Here is a 27913-nt window from a genome sequence, read left to right on the forward strand (position 1 = left end):
CCGCGGAGACGGGGAGGCGGGGCGGCACGCCGGCACGCCGGGAGCTGTAGTCCGGGGGCCCGGCGCTGCCTCACGGAGAGCCGCCGGCGGACCGCACGTCGCCGCGGGGGGCCCCCCACGCCGTGGCGCCTGCTGGGAGGTGTAGTTCCCGCCGCGGGAAGGGGCGGCGAGGCCCCGACCCGGGGTCCCCGGGGCGGAGCAGGGAGGTTAGCGGGGCGGCGGGTGACGGCGGAGGGCGCTGCGCCTCCAGGGGCGTTACGAGGGCGGGGCGGGGGGCGGCCGTGCCGTGAGGCGGCCCCGCCGTGAGGCGGCCCCGGCGGCCGTGCCGTGAGGCGGCCCCGCCGTGAGGCGGCCCTCCCGCCCCTGAGGGCGTCCGCGGTGCTCGGGGCCCGTTCGCCGTCCCTGAGGTTTTCGTTCGCCCTTCGCTTTATTTTTTGTCCACCCCGCCCCGCGGCTGGCGGGTACCCCTGAGGGCGGGCGGACCTGCGAGACACCCTGCGCCGGAGGAGTGTGAGGAGTCCCCCCAGCAGGTGCATGAGGGATGAACTTCGTAGCGAAGCTTTTTCCTTCCACCACCTGGAGAGAGACCAAGCGGCCGCTGCCAGGCTTCCAGGTCTGGCAGATAAGCGGGTCACGGTGTCCGCCTGGGAGAGAGCCAGGCGCCCGGCTCGCTTCTGCCACTCGACAAGGAGTGTCACAGGTCACTATAATTATCGCCCTTTTTTCCTGTTCGTGACGGTAGCTAAGGCCGATGGGTGAACTGCCGCCACTTACTTGGCTGAAAGGGACTGCAGATCCAAAATAGAGGCACACGCCTGCCAAAAACCGGCAGATTCGCCGTCAGAAACGGGAGCTGTGGGAATGGGGTGGTGGGTGCAGGTGGAGGTGGTCAAAGAAGCCCCACGGTGAGGAAGCAGCCTCGGCCAGCAATGGCTCCAGTGACCTTTTGGCTCACGGTATTGGCTGGGAAGGGCAGGGTGCTACAAGAAAAGGACAAGTTATTTTTAATGGGCCGTACATGTATACGAAAGTATGTGCTTTAGATAATATGCAAAATTATTTTTGTTGTAGCGTAGCCAATGCACAAGCAATTTCTCTTCTAAAGTAACCAGTGTTTTTGGCTGGATGCTTGGATCAAGTGCTAACGGTTACCTCACTGGAGGAAGGAGATGTGCTGTTTCATTTCAGTGGACTTTACATGTTGATAACTATAGACAGGCAGCAATAAAGTGCTCTGTTGTTTGGTCCCCTGGTTTGGTTGTATACAAATAATTTTGAGAGGGAACCAAATTACATAACTGGATATCCATGTAGACAGCAGTGATTGCGAGTTTACCTTTTGTAAGGTGAAGTATCATCATGTCACGAAACTGAGTCAGCGGGTCCAATTACCATGAAAATGAGGTGTCAGTGAAGTTCCTAACACTAGGAGCCACCGAGGCCCTGTCAGAAACCAAGTGTATTGCTGAAGTACTTTTGTTCTATTAGATTCTACTGTATACAGAATAAACTAAACTTGGTTGCTCTGCAGGTGGTGGAAGGAAAGAGCTTTGCTAGGAGTTTGTACCTAGGCATATACATGGTTTATCTATTTCTCTTCTATGCAGTTTAGTGATGATGAATGAGTGAAGATTGGCACAGTAACTGTCTTCCTTGTTCTCTTTCATACTATTAAGATATGTATTTTCACTCATTATTTTTCAGAAAAGATTAATCAGAAAAATTAACTAAATAGACTGACATCTATAGGAATAAACTTTTGCTGAACCAAATGTCTTCAGAGTGAAGAAATCCTGGATAGTGTATATATTGATACAAGGTAGAAACTTCTAAATCTCACAGTGGTATTCATGGGGAGCCAAGGAATCAAATCAATGAGAGTTTGGCATCTAAGGGATCTTCCTTTAAGTGGCTGTATTTAGACTGGTAATGTGATAGAGGGAGCAATTAAAGGGTATGAGGAAGAGAAGACAAAATATAGGTATTCATTTTGTGGTGTTAAAAAAGGTGCACTTGAAGGCTACTTTTATGTAAAACATTACAAAATGTACAAAGTTGCGCTAGTTACTACTTCCTGCATAAAGCCTGGACTTTGATCCCCTGCTGTTTCCTACTTCTCTCTCTTAGAAAAAGTGCAGCACTGCTCCTCCTGGAATAGGAGGTATAGTTTTAATTTCTCTTTTAAATGCCCTGCTTAAAACCATAAATTTGGTTTTGTTATGTCAAAAATCAATTCCAGCTGCTCCTTGAAAACAAGTTTTACTGATTTCCATGGGAGTAACATAGCCTATACTGAAGACAGAGAAACCTGCACTGGATAGAGCAGATAGGCAGTAAGGATCCAGGATCCCAGTGATTAGTCACAGTTCTGTAAAGACTGTACTCCTTCACTGCTGTAGTAGATCCTTTTTACCCAGTGATTCTAGAGCTGTGGGCTAGAACTCTGTTCCACTGGTAAAACATTTTAAATGTTGCATAGTCTAGAAACAATCTGACCCCTGTTCTCTGAGATGCTGCCTAGCATGTTGGGAATGATTTCTCATGCTTGAAATGCAAAACAATCTGCAGACATAAAAAACACTTTTAATTTTGGTGTTAATATTAAAAGCCATCTACTGCACTCTTCTTGATTGGCTTGAGCATGAAACTCTGTAGTCCGCAGCACAGAACTGAATAAAGTGAACTGTGATCAGTATCTGGAAGGTGGGATCTCAGTTTCACAAGTGAAGGGTAAAAAGAAAACAGGTTTAGGGGTAGGTAGTTCTAAAATTCAATAGCAGAAAGAGTAGAGATGTGGAAGTAGCTATCTTTACTACATGCTCCTGATGCTATTCTTCCTTGCTTAGGAAGGATACCGGAGGCTAAAGTTCATGATTTGTACAAGGAGAGTAAATGCAAAATGGCCCATTTCTTTAGCTAAACAAAATAGATGAACGTCTAAATTAGGAAAGTCTTTGCAATGTTTCCTGTAAATAAAAGCTTGTTACGGCAGTACAAGCGAGTTTGGATTTCACATTTCTTATTCAAGCAGGTAACAGTTTCAATCTGAGACAACTGCATAGGATCAGGAAACTCAGAAGATTCTTTTCCTGCAAGATGCAAAATGAGTACCACTTTTACCTACCTAGGTATGTTTATAAATTATTTGAAATATTAACAGTAGTCAGTATTGCAGTTACTAAATTTGTGTTAGTTGAAGGGAGATATGCAAGGTGCATGGAATGAGTTGTAATTAATAGAAAGTAACAATGTTCTCTCTGATGGGGGAAGGAACTGCATTCAATCTTGAAGTATTTCCTAAATCTACTACTGCTAAAGTATTTATCCTTGCACATCATCTTTTAAAGCAAGGTGATGAATGGGACCTTAGTCCCAGCTCAGTTGTTGACTGTTCAGTAGCACGTATGACATCAGTCAGATTTAATCTGCTTTGTACAGAAGAAGTCAACGGTGTCTGCTTTGAATGTTTTTCTTGCCATTACTGGTGGAGGCAATTGTCATTAGACTCTTATCTTTTGAGCACTTTTCCTTAAACAGTGTTTATAAACAGTGGAAAATGTAATACAGAGATGCTAAGATTTTTTTTCCCTAGCTGATCCAAGATGTTTTAAACAGCTTTGTGCACATATGCTCATGTTGTGGTCTACCTCATAATCATTTGTAAGACCACCTTCCTTCCATTCACAGTCACTTCCTCTTTCCATTTGCAATTGCTCGCCATCATTGTGGTAACTACAGCAATTACTGTCTCGCATGTAATGTTGGGGGGAATTGTACACTTTAAATTGTCTTTTAATGTAGTCTAAATGCTGGAAGTAGGTCAGGGAAAACTATCAGTTGTAGACCACAGCTAGGCCCAACTGCTTTATCGCACAGCGACATCTTTTTCCTGAGCATATGGCTGCCTAAGATACTGGGCTTTGCTCTTTTTGCTCTGTAAATCCTTTTTTTTTTTTTTCAGCAGAGGTACAGCCTTTCATGAAAGCCAAGCATATCCTGGGCTGCATCAAAAGAAGTGTGGCCAGCAGGTCAAGGGAAAGGATTCTGCCCTTCTGCTCTGCTCTGGTGAGACCCCACCTGGAGTCCTACGTCCAGCTCTGGGGTCCTCAGCACAGGAAAGACATGGACCTGTTGGAGCGGGTCCAGAGGAGGGCCACAAAAATCATCAGAGGGCTGGAGCACCTCTCCTGTGAAGAAAGGCTGAGAGATTTGGGGGTGTTCAGCCTGGAGAAAAGAAGGCTCCAGGGAAACCTTATTGCAGTCTTTCAATACTTGAAGGGGGCTTATAAGAAAGATGGGGATAAACTTTTTAGCAGGGCCTGTAGCAATAGGACAAGGGGTAATGGTTTTAAACTAAAAGCGGGTAGATGCAGACTAGATATGGGAAGAAATTTTTTCTGATCAGGGTGGTGAAACACTGGAGCAGGTTGCCCAGAGAGGTGGTAGATGCCCCATCCCTGGAAACATTCAAGGTCAGGTTGGATGGGACTCTGAGCAACCTGATCTAGTTGAAGCTGTCCCTGCTCACTGCAGGGGGGCTGGACTAGATGACCTTTCCAGGCCCCTTCCAACCCAAACCGTTCTACGATTCCGTATCTTTACGCCTACTGACCCTAAGACTGCTTTTTGTTTTAGCTTTCTAGGCCCTTCAAATTTGCTAAACACAGCTAAAACGCGTGTTCCCTCCTTACTAAAGCCTGTGAAAAGCAACAGGCGTACTTCCCACACGGCTGTGCCTGCGGGTACAGCCTGCACCCACCACTGTCGCAGCTAAGCCCGGCCCCAGAGCGCGGCAGCGGGGAAGGGCACCCCGGGCTGACCCGGGGAGCGAGCGAGGGACGCACAGCGGCAGCCGGGAGAGGGGCCGGTGCTAGCCCACCGCGGGAGGCTCTCCAGGGCCTTCAGCCACCCGCGCCGAAGCCACCAGCAGCCCCCGACCGACGGTGTTTGACCTCAAGATGGCGAAGCTCCGGGCTGGGTCGAGGCGCCGCACCGCCTACCCCCAGCAAAGATGGCGGCAGCCCGGACGCGGTTTTTTCCTCTCTCTGCCCTTCTAGCCGCTGCCGCTCTATGGTTGGGCGTGTTATTGTCTGAGCGCGGAGCAGGAGGGGCGCTCTAGCACGCCCGCCTCTATGGTCTCGCGGCGCGGTGCAGGTCGGGCCGCTGACGGAAGGGGCGGGTCACATGACCCCGCGCAGCGCGGCGGCGGCGGTGGCTCGGCGCGGTGTGTTCGCGGCCTAGTGGCGCCCCGGGGCTTCCCAGCCGGGCCTCAGGCGGCCGAGCGGCGTCCCCCGACCCCATCCCCGACCCCCGCGGCTTGGAGGGGCCGCGGCGGCGCTCCGGAGGCGGTTCCTGCTCCGCAGCGAAGGGGTGAGAGGCGAGAGGAGGCGGAGGCGGCGGCGGCGGCGGCGGGGGGGGTTGGAGTTGGAGTGGGGGGGAGGAGACGGACGATGAGAGGGGGAGGGAAGGCGGCGGCGGCGGCGCTTCAGCCGCCCGCTGAGGGAGAGGAGGCGCGGCCGGGCCCGGGCCGAGGCCGCTCGGCCGCACGCTGGGCCGTGGCAGGCGCCGGCGGCCTGTCGCCGGCCGCGGCCCGCGGGGAGGCGGCGTGGGCCTAGTGGTGGGGTGGAACGGGAGAGCGGCCTCGGGGAGGTGCTCGCGGGAGAGCGGCGGCGGGGGCTTCGCGCTTCCTCTCCCGCCCAGGAGGCGTGGGAGTCCCTTCCGCCTCCCGGGGGCGCGGCGGGGAGCCGGCCCCGGCGGGCGGGGCGGCGCGGCGGAAGGCGAGAGGAGCCCATCTCCCGGCGGGGACGAGGCCTTGCGCCTCTCGGCCGGGAGCGGACGGGCCCGTGGCGGAGCTTTGCCGGCGCCCGAGGCGGCTCCCCAGCCTGGGCCGGGCCGCCCCTGGTGGGGGTGGGATTTCGCTTCTGGATGTCGGGGGAAGGGGTCGTGCGAGGAGACGGTGTTCGACGGTACCGCGGCAGGGAGGTTGATGTCCTTGGTGCGGGCTGGGGCAGTCATCTTAAAACGCGTTTTTGTGCTTAAACGAGTCGGAGTGATTCATCCGTGTCAGTAGCAGTTGTGATGTGCATTGGTAGGTCTTTCCTCATGATGCCTTTTTCCATTATAGAAAAACACCTTTGCCTGCCTGAAGAAAAGGAAGAGGGGGTGTGTGTTTAAATACAGGGAACATCCCGAGCACATCTAACTTTTTTTTTTTCTGAAGTAGGTCTTAGACGGGCTCACAGGAAGTGAAATCTTAAAGTTGCTTAGTTCTAAGTCTGTTCAGATTAAAATGCACGCACACGGATTTTTAGTAATTTTTTGTGGGTCAGGAAAGCATTGCTTCAGGTATTTATGGAAGATGGTCCAGAACAAGTTCAAAGAAGGAAGAACAGGACAGTTTCTTACGTTCCCTGCAAAGGAGTGGCATTGTACATAGTGCTTCACATTTCTCTGCTTCTGTCTCTCCAGTGCCCATTCGCATGAACGTTGTAATGCCACAGCCACGTTTGTGTTTTGGGAAGAGTTAATAGCAAAGTTAGAGTGGAGAGTCACTTTTTCGACTGTCTAGGGCTTTATGTGGGTGCAGAGGCATGCAGTTAGGAACTAAATCAAAGATCTTAAAGTTTTGGTGACGTGCTTAACAGAGCCGTAGTTAAAGGGCTTTCAGACTGAGGCTTTGGATTGGATGAACATATTGCTTTGTAGTAATAGTTTGGGATGCAACTTACTCCGTGGCAGTTAGTGAACACTTCCTAGATCACCTCTGAAGAACAGGCTTGAGCAAATACTAGTTTGTTTATTCAGAAAAAAATATGCTTAGAAAATCTGTAATCTGTTTTATCTCTCCCCCTGTCTTTCGTGTTTGACATTGATGCCTTGCTTAGCTTGCAGGCAGTTTTGGAGAAAACTGTAGGGCTCTATGAGAAAGTGGACATTTTCACTGAGATAATCAGTTGGCTTGAAATACAAGATTTTTCTGTTAGGGAGCTTTTTTTTTGGTGAGAAGTAATAATACAAACAGCATCTCCAATGGGTGACAAACTGTGAGGTTACTTTTATAATGGAACGGCTTAAAAATCTGTACATCATGTACAGACTGATGTAAAAGCCTATGTGATAGTACTGACTTTAATAGGTTGGTTTACTGCATATGTTTTCTCCAGTTGCTTCTGAAAATGCTTTTGTTGCTCAGCTGTGCCCATCATATGATACAAAATGTATAAAATACTTTTGTCATAAATTAGAGGAAATTGTTATTCACTCTTGGTTGCTGCCTTGGTATTGACATTAGAATCAAATGCAAAAACATTGTATGAGTCTTAATAGGAATTACTCTAATTCTTAAAAGCATTAAAAACAATTTTATGTGTGAAAGCTTTTCTAGAGGGACATTTCAGTGAAATGTAATAACATGGATATAACAATCAAATGTCTTGGTATAACATCTCTTTAACCAGGGTGTTACTAAACAGCATAGTGTTACACACTTACTATAGGTGTGGATTTTGTCAGGTGCTCTTGTAATAATCTAAATGTTAAGATTATAAACTACAATCCAGCTTTGATCATTTAAAAAAAAATTCCAAGCAAGTTTTGTGCTTACTGCTCCCTTATTTGAGGGACTAGCTTGCACTGCTATTTTGTGCAACTTATTCTAGACTAAGTGTACAAATTTTTTCTGGTGCCAGAAGAGTTGTATTGGGAAAATGTTGAAGAGAAGTTAAAATCAGACAGAACAAAATCAAGGTAGATCAGCCATACTGTCACTGCTGTTATGAGACTACATGTATGTATTCTTAAAACACATTAAGTTTGTTTATGCATTGAGACTTCAGGATTTTTACAGTTAGTTTTAACTTTGTTTAGTATAACAGCAGCTCAACAGTAAGTATTGTAACTGGTTTTTTCATGGGAAACTTAAATGGTTTTGAAAATGGTTAAAATGTTTTGTGGGTTTTATAATAAAAGTTATGATGTCTAAACACAAGAGATACTAAGGAGATTAATCCTATGACACTGGTAGAATTATGATGCTGCCCTGAGTAGGTGATACATTTGTCAGTTTAAAATACATTAGTTACCAGTGATTTTTATTAAACTTACATTCTGTTTATGACATATCTCTTGACCTGTTTAAAAATGGAGTAAATAAAAAAAGAAGGTTTAAAGAATACTATGATTAAAAAAAAATAAATTGCATTAACAGTGCAGCCAGACCAGTACAATCTTCTCATACAGTCAGTCCTCTCTTACTGGGACTTTTGGGAGTCAGAGATAATAAAGCAGCATGGGGCAGCAATGTCTGAATGATGGTGACCCTTGTTTCGTAGTAATTCAGTCAGCTGTGTGGTCTCAGACACTTGAGTCCAGCGTGCTCTCAGGCCAGCCTTGTGCACTTGTTTAGTTGTGCGTCAGAGCTAGCGTGCCTCTGATGGACAGAGCTCTGTCCCAGCAGGGATAGCGCTGAGTCAGAATTAACAAGTCTCAGTGGATTTTACCAAACCTTAGAGCCATATGGGTATCCCTGTACTCTCTCCAGTTTCAAAAGATTGGTGCAGCTGGCTCTGCATGGCATTTGGTTCCACCAGGACTTATTAACTCAGAAGAGCAGTGTATGAAAGCAACTGAACTCCTTCTAGGCCAAAGTTGAACCTGGAATATTATAGCTGCGTTTGTGTAGCACTTGCTTTAGTTAATAGCTTGGGCTGGATTTGAGCTGGGTCTGCCTAGAGTAAGCTTAGATGTTTTGCCATCCATGACATCATTAATCTGCAGCTTACAAAAATTGCCTAAGGCTAATAAAGCGTGCATCTACATTACTGCGTTAACTAGGATCAGGAGTGTGCTTTTGGAGGAAGTCTCGCAGTCATCCTCACTTGGGAAGCCTTTTTTTCACATTGGTTTGCACTATTCCAGTGGATGAACTAGATTCTTTTTGGATGAAAATATACTGAAAAATGCACTCTTACCTGCAAATGGGCATTCCTTCCAGTGGCGTGGACCTCCCCAAAACGTGTGATGTGGACATTGGGGTCTCGGCATCATATGTTCTAAGACCTGCTCTTGTTGTACTGCCCTGCTTACTGGCATGGACATAGTCTAAATTGACTACACTTTGACACAAATTCATCATTTGGGGGGCTGAAGATGTCATTGTTTCAGTATTTTGAATGGCATCAGGCCAGATGCTCACTGCTTTTCTTAACCCTGTATCTTTGTGATCATTGTAACATTCACACAAATTAATCTCTCACTCAAAGAGCTGCTAGTTAAAATGCAGCTATCAAGAATGCCCCTTATATCCAATTTCATTTGAGGTAATACTTTCATAAGTCAGCTGAGGTTTTAAAAATATCTCAGGACTGTTTAGTTCCTTACTTACACATTTGAATATATTGGGGAAACTTGAAGATCACCAGTTGCAATACTGAGACCACAATAAATATATCAGGGACTGATCACTGAACTGTACTGACAGGGTAGTAGAACAGTCTGCAGAGAAGTTCAAGGTACTGTTCCTGAGACTTCTACAAGTGTATTCTACCTAGACCCAGTTTAGCATCTCTTAACTTTTCATACCTCACCTTTGTAGTTGCTTATAAATTTGATGTCAGAGGCCCCTCTGACTGTTGGAATAGTATGTACGTTTCATGTGTTCTCTAGCTGCTGACAGAAAAAAAATGTGCTATACAGTTCCCTTCATTGTAGCGTCTTGGCTGCTGCAAAGAACTGGGTGCATCTTCCTCTCTTGTCCAGATCTCTCAGTTCTTCAGTGAGCAGTTTCAATCTTGGTATCTGTTGTTCCTCACAGTTTTCGTAATGGAAACAGAATTAAACTGTTCTCTATGCTGGTTTCACATTGGTAATTACACATAGTAGCAAGGAAGAGACAAGGCTTTCTTTAATCCTAGTGTTGATCTTCAGTGTCACAGACAGCAGAGGTGCTAGGATTGGTCCATGCAAGAATTAAGTTAGTAACACAGCAGATCCTAGCTGCTGTGAAAATAACTATACAAATATGGAAAAAAAATAAGAACAGAGTGCTTCAACTAAAATGGATTGTTGAAGGCCTACAGATAACAGTGTGTTTCACATCATCTAACTGGAAGATTGAAAGACTAGATTTGATCCATTCTTACTAACTGCCTTGTTCTTTTTATGCAGTGACAATTAACTTCATTGACTGCCAAATCTTTGTGCTCTTTTATTAAAATTAAAAAAAACCCACCCAGATTTGCCTGTGTGTATATGTAACATCCGTTGAGTATGATATGTTTCAGTGCCTTTAATTCAAAGAACTGTTTCACCTCTTAGTCCCTAGACTTTTTTTTTTCTTTAGCTTCTCCAGAATGGTGTCTCAGATAAAGTGCTTATCATTGTGAGAGAAGGGACTGCACCTACAGAGAGCAAGGAAAATCACTTCCCCAATTGTTCTTTTTTTGTTTAACAGACCACATTCCTTAATGTCTTATGGACCCCAGATGGTATAATACCATTGTAGCCTGTTTAGAACCATCTCAGACCCAATAGCTTATTGCTCTACCATCCTGCCCCAAAAAAGCTTTTAATTTTGTCCAGTTGTCTTGTCAGTTTGCAATATAGATGAGGACTGAGAGCCATAAAGATCTTAATTTTCTGCCTTTCCCGGGACCATTAGCTGGTGGGGTTTTTTTTTTTTTGGTTTAAAAGTTTCAAATAGTGATACCAAGGCAGATAAGGGAATTCTGTTCCCTTCCATACCCTCCAAGTTTCACATTCTAGAGGAATGTCAGCTGACATGCACGTATTCCGAAGAGACAATAAAAAATGTCATTGCAAACAAAATGTTTTGGCAGTACACCTTTGCTGCTTTTCTTTGCCCATTCAGTTTTAAAAATTCAAGACTGACAGAAAGGAGGTGTGTTCTTAGGCATATGGATTCTAAGGGGGGGGAAGTTTTATGTTTATTACATTGCATAAAATAATATTTATTGAACTGTTGGAGGAATGCTTGCATTTGCTGTCTTGTTTCTTCTACTATCTTAGACCTTGTGTCACAGGAGTGTTTATCTTTTTCTCCTAGTGAGGTGTTGATAAATTCCCTTTGGGGCCAATTAGTGAATGCCATCATCACAAGCCTGTTGTAATTGATGCAGTTGTAAATGTGTCTTTGAGAGAATTATGCTATAGGGTCATATATATGTTCTTATACCAGAATAAGTAAGTTCTGATGTTCAAAGGTATTAGCAAATACATTTGGGTTTCCCTTTCATCCTCTCCAGTCCACTATCTACGTTTATCTCTCATAGTTGTTTCCAGACTCTGTGGGAAAAAGTTTTGCCACATGATTCTCTTATTATAATTTTTTTAGCTGTTTCAAATGTATCTACTGTTGTGGTAGAGTACTGATATTAGCTCTTCTAGTATTTAAGACTGTCGTTAACTGCTTGCTCTTGTACATGCATGCAAGGCACATCTGTCTCCAGCAAAGCTCGTTTCTTGCTTCTTGTGTGTTCGGTGCCAGGAAGCTGGGGAAAGCATCTTATAATCTACAGGTCTGTTGTACGTATCAGAATTTTGCTTGTCATAACTTTTTCTCAAGGCTGCCTGCTTCAGTATTGACTTGTGGTTGCCTCTTTGGAAAACAGTTGCAATGAAGATATGGTACTGTAGGTTGTAAAGCAGTCTGTATGGTCCATGGAGAAATGCAAATGTTTGCACAGGCAGCTAACTGGATTCTTGTCACTTGTTATATGGTGTCTTTGTGATTCGTATCCACACAATCCAGTGTGTTTGAAGTTCCTCTAGTGCTTCCTCACTGCAGTATGAATGTACCTATACGCTCAGCAGTAATACTGGTGACCAATTTTGGTTTTTTGTTGTTTTTTTTTAGAACTGAGGGCCAACCTTTTTTGAAGACTTGACCATGTAAGTTGCTGAGATTCTATTGGAAGCAAGAATACATGGCTCGTTAGTTGTGTTGAGTGATCCTGAGTTTATTATTATTGGGTGGTGTCTGTTACAGGGTCAGTAATATGCACATAGTAATAACAACTATCTGAATAGCAAATGATGTTTAAACAATCTTCACTCTCCATGGTAGCATAGTGACTCTGAGCTCATGGGCTATCGTCCAAGTTGAGCTCTAGAAGATGTGTGAACTGGGAGGTTAAAAATAGATTAGAGAACTCTCTTCCAAGCTTTTAACTGTCTCTGTGCTGGTGGGCATCTCCCCAATATTGTCTTAAATACAATTCCCGTTAATGCTGAGCATCGGGATGTCCCAGTTCTTTCTCTCCTCTTGTTCCTCAGTTCTGTTGTGTGTGTTCATTTCTTGTACAAGAGAACTACTTGCCTTATTGAAAATATATTACAAGATTACTTCTGTTTTCAGATACTGCAAAGATAGCTTTGTTTTAAAGAATCTGTACAAACTGTTAAATGCTGTTTAATTGACACTCCTTCTAAACCACTGGTATGAGGAGTCAGATATAGTTTTGTTTTTCACTTCATTCTGAAACAGTTTCTTAGAAATGCTGTTTTCCATTGTGAAAGAAGACTTCTACTACATTTGTAACTGAATGAATAGCTGGGGGAAAAGAGTTAAAATAGTTTTAGTTTGTAGTTGAATGTCCATATAAAGATTTAAAATCATTATGGACACTTATCATTTGCACTGCTTTTGTAATTTGTGTTTGGGAACTGACTAGTACAAGTTTTCTATCTCTTTGACAGATTTTGACTGGAAGAATGTCTTTTCCACCTCATTTGAATCGCCCTCCTATGGGAATCCCAACACTTCCCCCTGGGATCCCACCTCCACAGTTTCCTGGCTTTCCTCCACCCGTACCTCCTGGTAAGTTATGTTAGTATATGGAAGTGTTGTAGAAATAAATTTCCTTTATTATTCTGAATGGTATTATTTACAAAAGTTACTGGCTCTTAATGTATCTCAGTAACTCTGATTTGTGTACAAGTGAGTTTCTAGTTTACCCACAGATCATGTCATGTGAGCAGGCTTCTTTTGGTCTACCAAAAGCTGCCTACTTCTGTCCAGAAATCAAACCATTAGAGACAACACCAGACTTTGTCTTGGACCTTTTTTTTGAGACTGAAGCTAGGTGATGATTTTTGTTAATGTTAAGGTATTCTAAGGGCCACTGTTTTGACAGTAGACTTATGATTTTCAGTTGCTTTCATATAAGCCATTGTAGTAGCCTTTGGAAACACTTGGGTACACTGAGTGTCTGTGGTGTGTAAATACAGGAGTAACTTTCAGAGAAGGTCCAACTTCTTGCATTGTTTTTCTCCACTTTTTGTAAGTCCCACTTTCTTTTAATCTGCTTCTTACATACTTTCCTCCATCATCTTGCAAACTTACTGTTACATCCCTCAGTCCTTCTGATCTCCCCAAAATTAATCCCACCTTTTTTTCCTTGTTCATCTGTAAGATCAGCCTCTGGTTTTTGCATTGAGACTTTAATTCGTTGGTCTGGAACCACCTTCTTTCTGTACATTGCCAGTATAGATAACAGTGACTGGAGGCAGGAGACGACAGAGCGAGTGAGAGAGAGGAATACATCAGAGAATTAACCCTTTAAAATTCATCACAAGGGCTGCAAAAATATAATTCCTGTCTGTATGGTCTTAAGCTGTGTTGTGCACAAGTGTTTTATAGACAATAAAGGCATTTAAAAACCAGATGGCTGAACTCAGGAATGGTTTGTGCATACCCATTCAGCAGGCTAATCCTTACTTGCATTAATTTTTCCAAGCTTTTTTCCTGAGATCCGTGAGAAGTTATCTATTTTCTGCTAAAGGCAGAGAATTTGATTAGGTAGCATTCTGCCATCAAAAATTTCAGGTTAAATTTTAAAACCATACCTCTTATCTTTACTAGCTCAGATTTATATATACAAGTATGAAAAACACCAGATACTTTAAAAAATAATTTTCTGAAGAATATTTTTAAATGCCTGATAGAAGTTTCTGCTCTGAACATTTGCTTCTTAACATGTGCAACAAAGATCTTTTTGTTCTCTTGCTGTGTTTGACTTTTATATAAATAGTCTTGTTTCAGTATTAGTAATCCAAACAGTAGGTAGAGTGGAGGAGCCTGGTATGAGGCGAGAATTAAATTTTTCTCTGCACACTAGAAACATTATTTGCTTACCTGTGCAGATAACATATTTTGACATGTAGAGGATGTGGATCTCTCATTTCTTAGCACAAGTGTATCAATAGAGTTGAAAATGCTGAAAATGCCACAGTGGCTTTATGAAAGTCTACTCTGAAGTTATTCCATACGTTAAGATCACAATTTTAGTGGCTTATAATGTTCTAATTATCTTAGCCTATAATTTTTTGAAAAGTTTCAGCTAGAGTGGTTTGCTTATGTAAGAATGAAGTTAGGAAAAGTGTTTTGTTTCGCTTAAAAATATGGCTGTTAAAAATAAGAAGTTCTAGCATTTCCATCTCTAAGTGTGGAAGATTTGATAAGGAGGTGATTCTGATAACTCTTGTAATCTCTGAAAATCATTGGATACCATTAAGATGTAAAAAATTATGGTTTGTGTGTAAGAAATGCTGTAGTGGGTCAGACCAGCAGTCTGTATAGCCTGATGTGTTGTCCGGGCAGCGGGAATACAAGATGGGTTTAGGGTGGGCATGTACACCTATCTGCTTTCTGAGTCTGTTCCCTCATACAACTGTAGCATTAGGGATGTTAGAGTATGATCTTTCATTTTTCCTTTATCTTTTTCTGGACCTGTCATTCATGCACATTTTGATATTTTTTGAACCTGCTGATACTGTCTATCTCCACTGTTACCTCTTGCACCAACTTTGAGAGGTTCATTAACCACTGTGCAAAGTGCTAATTTCTTATGCGTGTCTTTAAACGCATTGCCTACTTAGTGTCCTGCTCCTGGCCCAGTTCTGATGTGAGAGTTGGGTGACTTGTGTTTTGTGGTTTTGTATACCTCAGTCATGTTCTATGCCTTGCAAACCTCCACACTTGAAGAGTCTCAGGAGTGTAGAGTCTTTCCTAGTAAAGCAGCTGCTTCCACACTTATGTCATGTAGTTGCTCTTCTCTAAGGCTGCGTGTTGTTCTTGGGTTGCAGAGACCAGGTCTGTAGGCAGTAGTCAAGGTATAGGTGCACCCTGGTTTTGTATAGCTGCTAAATGATGCCTGTGGTCTTGATCATCACTATGTTTGCTGATGATGCCCAACATTTTAGTGGATTTTTTTGGCTTCTGTTGAGCATTGGCGCTGATAGTTTCAGAGAACTGTCAGTGATAACACAAGTATCTTTACTGAGTTGTAACTTTAAAATGTAAGTTCAGCATCATGATAATTATAGTTATAATAGTTACAGTGCTGCACAACTGGAGTCTTGTCTTGGAGTAGCTCCTCCAGTCTGTGAGATGCCATGATGCATTAAAACTGAGAGCATGGGAGAGCAATACACCTTTTGATTCTCTGAATGGTTTGGAGGGATAGGAGGTAGTATGACTTTAATATGAAGGGTCTGAGGAAGAGGTTGGGTGATGGAGAAAATGGTGGAACCAGAGTGGATGAGGAAGAAGCTGGAGAGCGTGTCTGAGGAGACGTGTTGTTTCACGACTAAGCACTGCAGAAGGTGAGGGAACAAGTCCAGGAACGGTAGGTTGCAGAAGTTTGGTTAGGATTTTATGAATACAGCAGTAAGAGAGATGGAGAAGGAAAGGATTAAAAGGGAAGGATTGAGAGTGAAAGATGAAGGAAGTTTTTGTGGAATGAGAAAAGAGATCTAGGATCCCTAGAGGGTATTTCTCCGAAGAACATGAGATTGACTTCATTGTTCTTGAGTCTCAGTGTCTTTACTGGCCAGCAAGTAGTTTTGAAATCTATCCTCTAGCAGCTGGCATGGAAGGATAAACAGCCTTTTATTATGATCAGATATTTGCTCATGTGATAGTTCTTAAAGCTACCAGTGAATTTGGTAGTGGGAAACAGGGTATTGAATGGTTTCACCTGATTAAATATTGTTTTAAATTAAGTTTTAGAGACTGCCAAGTCAAGTATTCAGCAAGTAGGGAGCTTCTAGATTGAGGTTTTCTATGCCACCTTTATTAAGCTATTCCATAAATAGTAGCATGAAGCCTGGTGGCATTCTCTATAGGACCTCATCCTGATGCTGTACGCAGAATTGATTGTGCTATGAGAACTGAGCAAGTCAGGAGTGAGATTATCATCTGTAGGACTTCAGCTGCTTTTGCTCTATTTATGGAATTCACTGCCTCATTCATCACACGGCTATCTTCTAGAAGAATACTGTGGTTTGAATGTGCTTTGAAAATAGATTTGTTTGTGACAAAGTCGAAATGGTAATATGATAGAAGTGACCAGGATGCACATTATGTTAGTGTACTCAGGCTGTGCTTGAGTACTTAAGGAATTAATGGTAATCAGTACTGTGAAATTCTTTTTTCACCGAATTGCTGTCTGCTTTGGAAATCACATCTGCGATCAGTTCATTTGTATTTATCAGTAATCTCAACAGGCCAGACTAATATTAATGTCTTGTCTTTCTCAGGGACCCCTATGATTCCTGTACCAATGGGCATTATGGCTCCTGCTCCGACTGTAAGTATTACAGTGGAGATGAGATGATAGCAAAATAAAGTGGAGAGTAAAAGTAGATGTTAACAGTATTTTTGTTTTGCTCTATTCCATCAGAATTCATACTATGAAAGGAAATGCTTCACTTTAAATGCAACTGTTGTGCAAATATTATGCTAATTTCTGACCTAGACAAAGTTTGAAGTAATGTCTGAAGCTGCTAGCTGCAAAGGTGAAGCAATTACTATTCTTGCAAGAAGACCTACCTCTCTCAAATACAATGATTTAGGCCTTGCCTTTGGGTCATGCGTGGTCTTCCTATGCAGTACAGTTAGATCAGTTAGATTGCAGGTCTCTTGCTTTTGAGTTTGTTGGCCTAACAGAGTGCTCTGGAGGCATCACCTCATCCAGGTTTGTAAGGCCATCATGCAGCACTGCTGAGTTGGCCAGAAAGATGTATGTTGACAACCTTACAAACAAGCTCCCTTTCTTTCCCTGTGTTGCAGGGGAAGGAATAGTTGCATGTAGTATGCATCTATGGAAGAGCATATGAGAGAGGTCTCTTTTGTTTGTCTTACTAATTTCTAGTTGGAAGGAAGGTTTATGATTTATGGGGCAGAAAAAAGCACTCTTTAAAATACAAATGTTACTTTTTGTCTTCAAGGTGAATTACTGTTTCTAAGATTTTGCATAAGTGAAATCTCCCCAAAATACTGAATTTTTTGATAGCTTCTATTATGGAGGATATGTTCACGGTAACTGATGTATTTAAGACAAAGATACTGGAACAAATGCATTATTCAGTTTTCTGAATAAAATAATTTTTATTAAGTGACGCTTCTAGAAGGGTGTTTTAAGAAGAGGGACTCAGTGCGTGTGTACCATTAAATCATGGGTGGAAGGAGAGAGGTGAAGCAAAATGGAAGAGATGATTGTGCCTATCTCTGTATGGCTTATTTTACAAGTGTTTGCTCCTTAACCCAAAGAGGCTTTGGGTTGTGTATTGATTAAATAAAGCACTAGCGTTTTATTCACTCTGTGAAAGCTTTAAGACCTGTCATGTGTCCATTGAAGCCTTTTGAGTCAGAGTTACTTTTCTATTTGCTGCTTGCTTTTTTTACACTGTTAGGTAAGGTACTTCAACTTCTAGTGACTCAAATGTTGCAAATTAGTTACTTGTAGAAGAAATAATACTGAATGTTACTGTATGCTCACCTTGAGACCTTCCAGTAGCCATGTGCAGGTACACATATTTTTTCTGTCTTTGCCAGAAAATGGCAGTCTTTTTTGTATTGTATAAAGTGTTAAAGCCTAAACCACTTATTGGTGTCTCACTCTGTAAGCCTAACTAAGGTTCATTTGAAAATTTAATTTTTAAATACATGTGCATCCCCAACTCTTTTGTCGTATGGATTTAAATTAAAAAAAAAAAAAAGAAACGAAACCGAAAACCTCAAAAAACAACCCAACCCTTTATTTTACACCCTCTCCTCCTCTTTCTAGGTATTAGTTCCTACCACAGTGTCTATGGTTGGAAAACATTTGGGAGCCAGAAAAGAACATCCTGGCTTAAAGAACAAAGAAAACGATGAAAACAGTGGTCCCACTACCACTGTTTTTGTAGGCAACATTTCTGAGAAGGCCTCGGACATGCTCATACGGCAGCTTCTAGCAGTAAGTACAGTGGACTGCTTGTTATATTTCATCCCTGGCTGATGAATGAAGTAATGACCCACAAGCAGTGGATTGAAACTAAATGCAGAGTTAGTCCCATACACTGGAACTGCAGTCCATTATGCTTGAGTTTAAAGTCAGTAAGTGAAGAGTACAGCTTTTTTTAAGCTGTGCATGTCAGTGAACATAGACTTATTTTATATTTTAATAGTGTTTACCCTTTTTACATGTCATTTTTTGCAAAGAGGCGTTAAGTTTTTGTAATATTTTGAACATAAACAATAATATTATTTAATAATATTTATCTTTAATGCAGAAATGTGGCTTGGTTTTGAGTTGGAAGAGAGTCCAAGGGGCATCTGGAAAACTTCAAGGTAATTGTTCATACTTTTCAAAATCTCTAGTCAGACTCTTGTTTTTATTACCTGGCAGCTTTTCAAATGTCTGACACATTGCTATTGTTAATACTGTTACATTTTAGGATACTGTATATGATATTTAACTGCTAAATACTTCCTAGTAAAGGGCTAGTATTTTCTGTCCTTGAAATCAAGACAGAATGAAAAAGATAAAATTGAGAAAGGTTAAATAGGAAAATGTCTTGGGGGCCTATTTTTTCTCACCTTTCTGTTCTGAGACTGAATCAGGAGTTTATAGACTATCCCTGAGAAAGGTTTACCAGTTTGGACTTGGCCTCCAAAGGAGCATATTTGCAACACTGTTAATAGTCTCTTCCATTACTAGGTATTGTCCTTCTCTGTTAAGGAGGTTTTCCTGATATAAAATTTCTCTTTCTTCCCTATTATCAAATAGAACTGATTTATTTTTTCATGTGACCTTTCTCCAGTGGGTAGAGGAAACAATTCTGGTTAACTGTTTTTTACTGTTGGTGTTCTCATATCTTCCCTAGGTTGGTTTTTTTTTTATTTTTTCAAGTTGTAATTCAGTTTCTTCAGTTTTCTTATATATCATACTTTGTTTATTTTGCTCTCATGAGGTGTTTTTCTCATTTACAACTTTCTGTAACTGTTGTGAAGAATCTAGTTTGAAGTACTCCTCCCTCTAGGTTAACAATGAGCTGTTGATCAATGTCTTTGGTCTTCAGACAATTGCAAATCCACCTGAGACATGTCTTCATATAGACTGCATTCCTTAGTTAAGACGGATATGTCAAAAGCTTTAGAACCACAATCATAGAATCATAGAATAGTTTCACTTGGAAGGGACCTTTAAAGGTCATCTAGTCCAACCCCCCCTGCAATGAGCAGGGACATCTTCAACTAGATCAGGTTGCCCAGAGCGCTGTCCACCCCGACCTTGAATGTTTGCAGGGATGGGGCAGCTACGATGTATGTATTGCTTTCACCTTGTTCACTGGCACATTAGTTATAGCAAAGACTAATGCGGTGACTGATCTTTCTGACTTTTTATGATGTGTACTCCTGGTTTCAAAAAAAGAAGTGCCTATGTTCCAAGTGTATTGATTCAAAACACTTTACTTACACAAAGTAAATTACCTGAAGACCTTTAACACTTTTACTCTTCATTTCAATCATCCATTTCAGCCTTTGGATTTTGTGAGTACAAAGAACCAGAATCCACACTACGAGCACTGAGACTACTTCATGACCTCCAGATCGGAGAGAAGAAGCTGCTAGTCAAAGTTGATGCAAAGACAAAGGCTCAGCTAGATGAATGGAAAGCAAAGAAAAAGGCTTCTAATGGGGTATGTATATAATGTATGACTTGTGTTATTTTGGCAGGAAGGTAATGTAATATACTTGCTAGATCAGATTGTGAGTGTGTCTCTTGGTTTCTATTCTTGTCTCTGCCCTTAATTCATTTTAGGATTTCGTCAGAATCACATTAATGAGTCTGAAGATATGTTGAAAGGCAGTGAAGTGTAAGCTCTTAATTCACCAGCATTCAAACTTATCTGTAAGCTACAACTGAATCTCTAGAATTAATTCTGTAATTCATTCTAAAGTGTAGTAATACATGCTATACCTTATGATTGTTGCTTCATTTTTGTTTAGAAACTGTTGAAAGTATATAAACTCTAGAAGTAATTGTTACCCAGTCAGATTCTGTAAATCAGCTGTCTGAGGAGAATTGGAGTTTCTTTCCTGTTCACTGATGATCTTCTAGAACAAATTAATGAAAAGGAAAGTAGATCATTCAGTAGATGATGCAGTTATCAGGCAGTGGGTAGCTTACAGACTTTTAGTAGATGGGGAAATTGGTTTTGTACCATTCTTTTCCAGAGCTAAGGATCTGTTCTGGAATAATTGCAGATATTTGATATCTTATATATTGAATTCTTGTGAGAGACAAAGATACTTAACTGAGAAATTTTATTAAAATCAATTTTATCTGTTTCTTTGCTAAAATAATATATTTCAAATCACAATCAAGTTGTTGGGTTTGGTCTCTAACTATTTTGAAGTTCTGCATATGCCTTAAGATAGTACTTAGAACAGTTATTTTCTGTAAAATGAAAGTGAGAAGAGGCTCTTGTTCAGAAAACTAAAAATGCTAATCACACTGTAGCAGGTAAATTTTTAAAATTCCAATTTGGAATTGTTCTTAAAGGTATGTAAAATACAGTGGGAACATGAGTACTTTTATTTCATTTTATATAACCAGAACTAGAGGCGTAACGATGACTTGAAGTACTTGACACATTTTTGACTGTGTACCCAGTGTATGGGATTAAATGCAATGGCTCGGTAAAGCAGAGTGCTAACTGCATGGGTTTTGAATGGAGTAGTGTACTAGCTGTTAACCTAGGTAAGGGTTTGATTTGACTGACCTTTTCATTCCATACTTCCTTGTTTCCTGTTGGCATCACCTGCAATACTGTGCTTCACAGCTGATATTATAAAAAAGTATCACTGGAGTTCTTGTACATCTCTCATGAATTCTGTTTTCTGTGAGCTCCTGTGGGTTACAATTAATCGTGGGGGATTGATTGTAATAAAGCAGAGGTTACTGTTTGTGGCTTCGGTGAACAGTATGTGCCAATTCCGTTGAACCGTCGAGTGAGATTAGCTCCAAATGTTTTTTTTGTTTGTGGTAGTGCAAATAAAGACTACGAATTGCCAAGGAATATTGATGAAGTGTATTGTAATCATACTGCTTGAGATTCCTTTCATACCGTCATTGGTGTGCTGGTGCCACTCAGATCCAAAAGTTGCAACTTTTTTCTTTAATCTTTTTTATTAAGAAATCAAACGTGTACAGTACAACACAATTTCTTTTAGAGACACACCAAGCAAACCTTTATCTAATTAGCTCCTTTCCCTGATCACTACTTCTCCTTGGACCTCTTCAGTTCCACTCCCTATCACTGCCTTCTAGCTCTTTTCAGCCTGCTCCTCCTTGGCCTGGCAGCTTCTTCAGCTCCAACTGAATCCTCCCTTCCCCCTCATTCTTAGCTGCTGCTCCATCAGACCCTTCCCTCCCCCTCACTCCACCCACCACCTATTGCTTGACGGGATACCCAGCTGGATTCTCAGGTGAGATTCCATTTTTCTAAAAGATTCAGGGGATCAAGAGGTGGGCTACCTTGCTCATTATGCAAATCATAGTTCTACCCTTTCATGTAACATTTTGTGAAACGCTCTTCTTTGTGTGTGTTCCCTTTCCTCGCTACAAGGTGGAAAGGGGCAAAAAGATGAGGAACTAAATTGATCAACAATAATAAGAAAATGTTTGCTGTGCAAGGAATGTTTTCCCTAACAATGTTTCTTTACGTTCTCCCGTTATAAGTTGCAGCTTGAAAGTTATAGGTAGGCATTTGTATTGCATGGCACTTAAGTAGAAGGCTTTGAGGAACTGCTATTGAAATGACTTGAAGTTCTGGAGGATACAAGGCAGAAACTTTTGACCAAGAGCTGGACTATAGTGATTGCCTTTCTGTGAGCGTGCGTGCACTTTCTCTTTTCTTGTCTACCACCTTAATCACCATTTATCTGTTCTATTTTATTATGCAATCCTACACTTGCTCTCTGCAGCCATTCCACATGTAAAACTATATGGTCCCTATGGTATTGCCAGTGTGAGAAGATCTGACTGAAATAATGCAATTGATAACTATTTGTAGGTGGTTTGGGTTTTGTGGGGGGTTTGGGTTTTGTTGTGTTGTTTTCTGGTTTGTTTTTGTTTTTTTAGTAAATGCTGTAGGGGCATGAATGTGATGATCAAAGGTGAACTTCTGAAATAAAACTAATATTATTCTCAATTTATTGATTCCTGTTACTTTGCCATTTTTCCTTAGAACTCCAGACCAGAGACAACAAATGATGATGATGAAGCACTGGATGAGGAAACGAAAAGAAGAGATCAGATAATTAAAGGGGCCATTGAAGTCTTAATACGAGAATATTCCAGCGAGCTCAATGCCCCCTCCCAGGAATCTGACTCTCACCCCAGGAAGAAGAAAAAGGAAAAGAAGGAGGACGTATGTGTTTTGATTTTGGACAAAACAGATTTTTCTTCAACTCACCTTTATATAATGGCCAAACCTTGTGCAAATACTTTAAACCTAAACTCCTGATGAGAAAACAAATCAACAAGCATTGATGTCAGCAGCAGTTTCATTTTTTTTTAAGCTGAAAGATAGTCAGTTATAGACACCATCCCTTCAGGATGGTTTAGGCATCTAAGCACCTAGACTTCTTGGAACAACAGGTTTGAATCTGGGCAGGATTGAACTGACCTTTCATCCCTCTGAAGGTGGAAATACTGAATTTAGTGCAGTTTAATCTGTATGTGCTTGTAGGGTTTTTCAGATGAGAACTTAAACAACTGTAAAGAGTTCCTGCATACTGTCCACTTCCATTGAAAGGTGCCAGGGCGCTTTTGTAATGGCAGGAACTTGCTCTGGTAGTTTTTGACAAAATTCTTCTTCTCTCTGCTTATACTATGCATTCTTGTAGTGCGCCTTGATCCAACTGGTTGCAGCTGTCTCCCCAGATGTCGAAGTACTTCATTAGTTGTATATATGTATACCTCACAAACCCTGGAGGGATCTTTCAGGGATGAAAGGCGTATTGTAATCTTCCTGCCTTACAAAATCACTTTTACACGCATGTCTCAATTTGGCTGGATTTGATCAGCTGGTTTTTATATATTGTGTAATGCAAAAAAACCCTGTTAAGCAGGAATGAATGTTCTGGTTTAGACCTGCTTCTGTGGATGACCTTTTTATGCATTAAAACAAACTGGAGAAGGGGGAATAAGAATGACCAAACTCAGACTTAGCTTTTCCAGCCAAGTTTCTAACCATGAGAAAACAGGCTTTCACGCCTACCATTCTGCACCTAATATGAAAGAGATTGGAAAATTGATTGACCAAGATTTTTGCCCACTTAAGTCTTCTGCAAAGTACCTATTCCAAGGCAATAATGCAGTTTCAAATGCTCATGGAGTTTAACTGTGGTGCAAGAAGCAACATCTCCCTCAGGGAGCGAGTATATCTTCCCCACAACATTGTTAGCTATGGCTGACCTGAGGTATAAGAGTGCTGAGCTGAGAATTTGTTTTTCTTTCCTCTCCCTCCCTTTGGGAGAAGATGCTGTCTTGGATGAGAATTTACAAATGAGTCACTGTCTAATGCTATCAGCTGTATTTTTTGTTACAAGCATTGTTACAATGTGTATTGTCCTGTGGGTACATATATATATATATATGTATATATATATATATGGCCATGAAAAATGCCAGGTAGTTAAACATTGTAAGAGACCACTGCAGTCTTGGAAGACCTGGGTGCTGAGTATGTCCCTGGGACAGAGGGATATTCTGCTAGCTCTGTATGATGTAGAATTTGACCAATCTGAGCTAGTCAAGTAGACAAATAAGCTCTTCCTAATTACATAGCACTTGTGGGTTGAAATTACACCCCATCACCCTTCCCATATTGGGAGGGAGGAAAAGAAACTTGGAAGTTGCCATCTTTGGCCTGTGTGGATAGAGGTGGGAGTGAAGAGATGGTCCTAGCTCATTGCTCTCTTGTCCTTAAAGGAGAGGGGAGAGAAGGACTGTGGAGGGTGGGGGGGAAAGGGAAGATGGATGCAGATATATGGTTGGGTGTGGGGCGGGGGGGCAGGGAAGCTTGCCAGCTTTGGGGCTTTTGTCCCCTGAAGAGCTTGGTGTGAAGAAGACTCCCGCTGGTGTTAGCAGCAGAGTCTGTTAGTTCTTCTGGATGAAGGCATGACTGATGTGGGGGAGTTGAAAATGTGTGCGGGGAACTGAGAGTGAGTGGAATCTGGTTTTCAATTTCAAGCACGGGGGAACCTCGCTAATTCGCACTAACTATTAGTTAGTAGGTGCAATCTACCAAATTTTGCGAATTAGCGAGTAAATAACATCAAGACATACCCACCGCAAATATACTGATCATTTATATTGGCAAGTGTAGCTTAGTCTTGTTTATGATGCTACCATAGCATACTAATATCCTGTAGTACACTTGTAATACAGTGAAGTCTTACTAATATGAGACCTCACTATGTATTTTAAGTAGTTCAGAGAAGGGAGAATTAGCGAGGTTCTTCTGTAATTTTGTTGAATCAAAGAAATGAGCTCACAGCAATACAATATTGCTTTGTAGTACAAACATACAAAACATTGTTTTTCAGAGTAGTGTGCAATCTATTTTTAAAAAAAAAAATCTCCGTGGATTTTTCCGCAGATTTTCCGCAGATTTCCAGTGGCCCCACTGATACCTTATCCACTCATCACCAAGGTTCGTTTACATTGTAGGCTTTGACAATGACTATGTTTACTGCTAGTTGCCAGATTTGTGACTCTTGTCCATCTGATTTTTTTATTTATTTTTTTTTCACTCATTAACATCAGACTGTCAGGTTTGGTACTGCAGAAGGACTTTATTTATCTCTTGCAAGACCGGTTGAAAACTTCTAACCTTCAGCTTTTCTCTTGTTCTCCTATGTCTGTGCAGATGGCTCTTAATGCTTTTCCTCCTGTCCCCCTTGTTTTTTAGGAGGATATAAATGCTATAGAAATGGAGGAAGACAAAAGAGACCTGATATCAAGAGAGATCAGTAAATTCAGAGACACACACAAGGTAGTATTCTTGTTTTTGCACTTGATACAAATTAGGCTTTTTCAAAATCCAAAAACCACTATTATAAAATTTAGCAGTACATTGCAATATCACTTAAAATGATGTTTGTGTTAGGTTTAATATACATATAGTTCTTTACAAGTCAAAAAAAAGACAACTACCACGTTAAAGTGGCCCTTGACATCTTTATGCTAAGACTTTGATTGCTACTGAGTATTTTGCAGTCTTCTCACTTTAACATGAATAAAGGCAACTTAAGTTTCTACACATACATTAAGTCAAGATATTTATAACTAAAGGATAAACGGGGCTGCAGTATAAGACATACACTTGAGTGTGTTTCTGTAGGTAGATTTGTAACATAATCCAAGATTTTATGAAGAGTTGAAACTTGAATTAAATTTAAGTCTTTTATTTTAATAGTTCTAAGTTAAGAGTGGGGGAAGATTAAAACTAGGTCAGTGGTTACCAGACTTACCAAACTTTAGATGCATGGAAGAACTGTAAATTCCCATAAAGCTAATCTATTCATTGACCCCCACCATTATGATAGAGATCATATGGTGACTAATGCAAGATGAAACTCACAGCTTGGAAAGTAACATGGAATAGGATGTAAGTATGAGCTTCTGTTTTTTATTATACTTATGGATGCCCCCTCAGAAAAATATGCAAAGGGGTAACTGGCTTGAAAATGTTTGTGCACATCAAGTCCCACCTCAGGGTTCCCACTTACAGAAGTTTCCACTAATGCTAGTGCATCTGTGAATGTTTCTGCTTTGGAATATGATACTTGCGGATAGTAAAGCACAACTATGCATGTAATGTTCTTATTTTAATGTTTAGCTTAAAGTTGGTATTATTTTTTTCCCCAACAAGACTGGAATGGTCCTTGGCCTAGGGAAGTATCAGCAAGCTCCTCTTTTGAGCACACACTTTTATTTCAAAATACTCCCAAGTCAACGTTAAAGAAAATGTTGAAGGTACAGCAAGGTGAAGTATGCCCGTGTTATTCAGCTTTACCACATGCAGTCACTGGGGATGGTACCATGTTTTCACACAACTGTATCAGTGTAAACACAAGTGACTACACATTGTTGTATGTACACGTATTCAGTTTTTCTCATGACTGAAGTTGTTGGAGATAAAAACCTGGGGAAAAATTCTAAAAGAAATATCTGGAGAAGCTCAGCAATTGAATGTGAAACTGGTCAGTGGTGAAACTTCGGTAGAATTGTGTTCAATTCCGAGCCCCAAGTTGTCACTGGTACAAAGATGCAAACAAGTAATAAGTTTTTTTTAAAAAACAACCAACAAAAAAAACCAAAACCATGCTTCATTGTTTCAGAAGCTGTTGGGCATTTTACTGCCTTTAATCTGTATTATTGGGGGGCTATTTTGGGTTTCTTAACATTAAAAATGAACTGAAAGTAGTCATTGTGTATATTGGATATGTTTAAAAGGGGCTGTTGAATCTTTAGCAGCTGGCTAGTGAGCACAGTGAACCTTTGCATGTTTTTGGTATGAGTTTATAAAAAAATAACCACAGACTGTCAGGGTATCAGCATTGCAGGGGGCGTCCATTTACAGCACGGACGAGTCTGAAGAGAGCTCAAGGTAAGATTTATAATTCTTCTACCTGTTCATTTCTGTTCATTACTTCAATTTATCTGATGCTGTTCCCATCCCATTACCCTTTCAGATCCTCTTATTTAGGCTGATAGAAGTTGATGAGGTCAGATTTTGATTACAAAATAGATAAATTTATTTTTTCAATTGGATTTTAAGAAAGGACCTACAAAATGGATTTTAATACACCAAGACTTGTGTGTGTGTATTTACACTTGTGTGAATATATATTAAAAAAAAAAAGGAAACCCACTCTCTTGAGAAATCTCACCATGAACAAAGTTTTTGAGAGTGACAAAAAAGCAGGAGTTCAACCAAAGAAATTTCTATTGGAACATCTAAGATAACCTGTAAGTATCAACCACTTCAGTATGTAAACTTTTCTTTAAAAGTATATGAAATTTGAGGTAAGTTGGATTTTTAAAAGTTGACAACCTAGTTTTAACATCTGACCGTACTGAGGTTTAACACTGTAAAGCTCCTGTAAAATACAGTTCTTTAGAAACTGGTTTTCAGCCCAGTGTATATCGTAGAATCTAAGTTTTGTTTTTTCATATCAGTTTTCTACCAATTCCTACCATTTTTAGTCCCTTTTTCCTTTTGTGATTTCAATGTATCCAACATTAGTTTGCCTGTATTGTGCTATCAATGCAGTGTAGTTTCACTGGATACATTAATCACTAGTGAATTAGCTTTACTTCTGTAATCCTTTGTCGGTTCTCTGGTCCCTGTGCCTATGGCAGAAGAACACTTATCAGGTAAGATTGCTTTTTAAAGTTGTCTTAAATGCTTTGTTTAAAAGAAAAGAAAAAAAAAACCAAACCAGAGAAAATGCTGTTTCATTGTTCCAGTTTTTAATTTCATTTCAGTGATGGTAAACGTGGAGCCAAAGGGGATAAACCTGTTTATTCTGCTCAATATTTGTTCAAAAAAG

The 27913-nt window shown here is 41.1% G+C and overlaps 1 protein-coding gene and 1 long non-coding RNA gene across 6 annotated transcripts in view; both read left to right on the forward strand.

The window, feature by feature from the left end:
- The first annotated feature begins 337 nt into the window (after positions 1-337).
- Positions 338-5025, forward strand: LOC142032210 (uncharacterized). 3 transcript variants are annotated; one of them, XR_012650783.1, is made up of 3 exons: positions 338-700; positions 3029-3128; positions 3962-5025. It is a non-coding gene; the product is annotated as an uncharacterized LOC142032210 (long non-coding RNA). The 3 variants fall into 3 exon arrangements; XR_012650781.1 differs by having other exon boundaries at positions 3032-3128; XR_012650782.1 differs by having other exon boundaries at positions 3032-3128; positions 3965-5025.
- A 165-nt stretch (positions 5026-5190) lies between these two features.
- The window catches only part of RBM25 (RNA binding motif protein 25), a 35387-nt gene continuing 12664 nt past the window's right edge, over positions 5191-27913 (forward strand). Inside the window, exons 1-10 of one of the 3 annotated variants that reach the window (XM_075030578.1) lie at positions 5191-5370; positions 11873-11907; positions 12715-12835; positions 16558-16607; positions 18087-18257; positions 18574-18631; positions 19823-19983; positions 22537-22719; positions 24955-25008; positions 25267-25350. In XM_075030578.1, coding sequence (XP_074886679.1) covers positions 12730-12835; positions 16558-16607; positions 18087-18257; positions 18574-18631; positions 19823-19983; positions 22537-22719; positions 24955-25008; positions 25267-25350 — 867 coding nt within the window. In that variant the 5' untranslated portion in view covers positions 5191-5370; positions 11873-11907; positions 12715-12729. The remainder of the gene's footprint in view (positions 5371-11872; positions 11908-12714; positions 12836-16557; positions 16608-18086; positions 18258-18573; positions 18632-19822; positions 19984-22536; positions 22720-24954; positions 25009-25266; positions 25351-27913) is intronic. The other 2 variants (XM_075030579.1, XM_075030580.1) reach the window with 2 other exon arrangements.

The sequence above is a fragment of the Buteo buteo genome, chromosome 6, assembly GCF_964188355.1.
Source record: "Buteo buteo chromosome 6, bButBut1.hap1.1, whole genome shotgun sequence".
NCBI lineage: Eukaryota > Metazoa > Chordata > Aves > Accipitriformes > Accipitridae > Buteo > Buteo buteo.